This window comes from Centruroides sculpturatus, unplaced genomic scaffold (assembly GCF_000671375.1).
Source record: "Centruroides sculpturatus isolate CEXI.00-Female unplaced genomic scaffold, Cexi_2.0 scaffold6519, whole genome shotgun sequence".
Classification (NCBI taxonomy): domain Eukaryota; kingdom Metazoa; phylum Arthropoda; class Arachnida; order Scorpiones; family Buthidae; genus Centruroides; species Centruroides sculpturatus.
The window spans coordinates 1-2925 of record NW_019390949.1 but is presented as its reverse complement, the minus strand read 5'-3'; the positions used below and the strand labels follow the sequence as shown (position 1 = coordinate 2925).

The 2925-nt window shown below is 22.9% G+C and overlaps 1 protein-coding gene across 1 annotated transcript; it reads right to left on the bottom strand.

The window, feature by feature from the left end:
• Nucleotides 1–1136: 1136 nt before the first annotated feature.
• On the bottom strand, nucleotides 1137–2117 carry LOC111617540 (T-box transcription factor TBX6-like; the record flags this gene model as incomplete). The annotated part of the gene is made up of 4 exons (XM_023358821.1): nucleotides 1137–1318; nucleotides 1413–1572; nucleotides 1697–1813; nucleotides 1970–2117. Coding segments are annotated over 4 exons (599 nt in total), but the record flags the coding sequence as incomplete, so codon positions are not given.
• Nucleotides 2118–2925: the final 808 nt, after the last annotated feature.

Sequence of the window (2925 nt, the reverse complement as noted above, 5' to 3'; positions counted from 1 at the left end):
TCGGTATTAATTTCGAGATAAACAATAAAATAAATTACGTTAAATATTAATTTCATCGTCTTAAGCATTTTAATTTAATCGTATAGGTTAAAAATAATTTTTTAAGTTTTACTTTTCATTCATAAAAGTAACTTATTCTATGATGAGTTATTAAAAACTCAATTAGGTTTATACGATAAATAATATATATTATTTTTTGAAGAAATTTAGCCTATGTGTTACCAATATACGATATGGCTTTGTTAATAAATATGCTTATTAAAATATTTAACTTTCTTTTCATCATATTAGATAATATAAATATGTACAGTACTAACCTTTCGAAATTGGCTTGAAATTATGCAGAGAAGAATAAAGCTGATACATTGGATATTTCGATTTATTCGACTCCCTAAAGCAACATAAATAGAATTATTTTTTATATTTTAAATATAAGTTTTATATAACATGAATTTCAATGACTGAAATACTTTCTTAAAGTATTTCACATACCTGTATATTAAAAACGTTTTGGAATTCTTTTTTAAAACAAATTTTTGTAATTACAAAAAAATTTAAGATTTATTATTTTATTAAACGTATTTTCATGTACAAATAAAATTTTACCCAAATTTCAGAAACTGCTTTAACTTCTAATTTCAAAGGTTAAAAAAAAAAATAATATTTATAATAAGTTCCAAACAGCAATTTGGTTAGCACTAAAAGTCTTTTCCGATTTATGGCATATTCTAGTGTCTGTGCCCATCCTATAATTTGTATTTAGTCACGATTTTACAAAAGGTATAGCGTCCCAGTCTTTTAATTCTTTTCTCAGTAAATTGATAGTCATAAATTTAGACATGTGTTCATCCGTTTAAGCGTTTCTTATTTTCGTGCATATTGCATTCATTAAACTGAAATCTCTTTCAGCTTCTGCGCTACTAATTGCTATGACATTATTTTTCTAGCTTTTTCTACTGTTTCAAGNATTTTAGATAATAAATTTGTATTAATAGAGTTTAATAATAATAGATTTTATAATAAAATAAACCTTAATATTGATATTTACATACTGATTAAGAAAATTTAATCGAAAAAACATTCAGTAGATTTATAAAAATCGATTTTAGTTAATACTTTGTGAATATAAATAAATCATTTAAAATTATAAGCTTACATTTTGGTTTTGATACGCAGTCACAGTTATAAACGTTGTTTCTTTAAATTCGAATTTAAGAGCTTTGCATGGGTTTATTTGCTTTTCAACATTCGTAACGATATCTTCGACAGGTAAAATGTAAAATCTAGGTTGATATTTATGCATTGAATGAACAATAACCTGATTAACAGAGAAACATGAAATAAATACAAATTATATAATAAATGTTATAGATTATTATAATTTTAAATATTTAAAAGAGAAAACTGTTTACTTGATTAGGAAGTTTTGGATATTTGTTATTAGTCAATTTCAATTTGTCAAAAGAGACGATTTGGGTCATCCAATAACGTCCTGTAGCTGGACTATCAGGATGTATATACTTATTTTGAGGATCTTGAGGTTCTCCTATTCCAGCTTTTACCCATTTACAGCTATATTAATACAAATAAAAATTGTTTATTGAATTTTACTTTAATAGTTTTAATAATCTAATAAAAATATTCATATTATGGAATTAAAATATCTAGAATAAGATATCATTGATAGAATATTTACCTTTGATATTGATACCTATAACGATTTTCACTAACTGCTGCAATCTCCACCCATATAACATAATTTTTCTCCGGTTGAAGACCCGTGATTTTCACTTTTAAAGGCGGAAAGATGCGTCTAAAATAACAATTTACACTACTTTTAATATTTTATAAAATGGCTTAATAAAAAAGCAATTAACAAGATTTTATTTGTAACATTAAAACAGTAATTTCTACTTAAAAGATTATGTAAATATTAATTATTAATTAATGTAAAAACATTTAATAATACCTTCCTGTTTTATTAACGATCATTTCGTTGCCAATACAACTAAATTGTGTCCACAAACTTCTCGAACAAAGCTCCAATCGTACATCACCTGTATCTTGTATTTTGTCATTTAAATTTTTAGAAATGTTCAACTGTCGATAAGTTGTTTCTGTAAATAATAATAAACTATTTTAGAATTTAATATTTTACATCCTCATTAATTTTACATATTTAATAAATTAGATAAACAAAAAGTAAAATTGTAAATAATTAAATATAACAAATATAAATAGTAAGAATATCTTCGATATAATCTTAACTGAACAAACTTGAAATTTATTTATAAAAATAGATTATTTTTGCATAAAATTTTAAAGTATTTTGTTAAATCATCATATTTACGTTTAATAAAATATTTAGAAAATTTTAATTAAATGCATATTAATTAAGAATCTATAAATATTAAATTTCTATTTACTTCTGAATTAAACAAAAATGTACAGAATCATCTCAAAGATTGAATAAATTAAGAAAAAGTAAATATCAAATATAACTAAACTTATACTTTAATGCGAGTTAAATAATTTATTTGAAGCATAAGTGAAACGGTCGACCGAAAAAAAAAATAAATCTAATTAAGTTTTCTCTGAATTATTTAATACAAAAACTGAACAAATTGAAAATATTTTCAATGATTGTATTACGAAAGTATATGAGTTATTTTTCTCCAATTATTTTTGTCCGTTTAACTATAGCGTTAATAATAAAATTTATTACTAAATCTATAAATAAATATTTTAACTTATATACACATGAAATTATTGTGCAATAACGTGTTCATTAACGTTTATTCAGCTTTTTCAATCAATCTTAACACAATCACAATCAACAGTATAGAAATGCACTGTATCATCTTAGACTGATTAAGGGCGTATGAAGCATTTCTATACATTTTATATCAGAACATTCTCTAATAC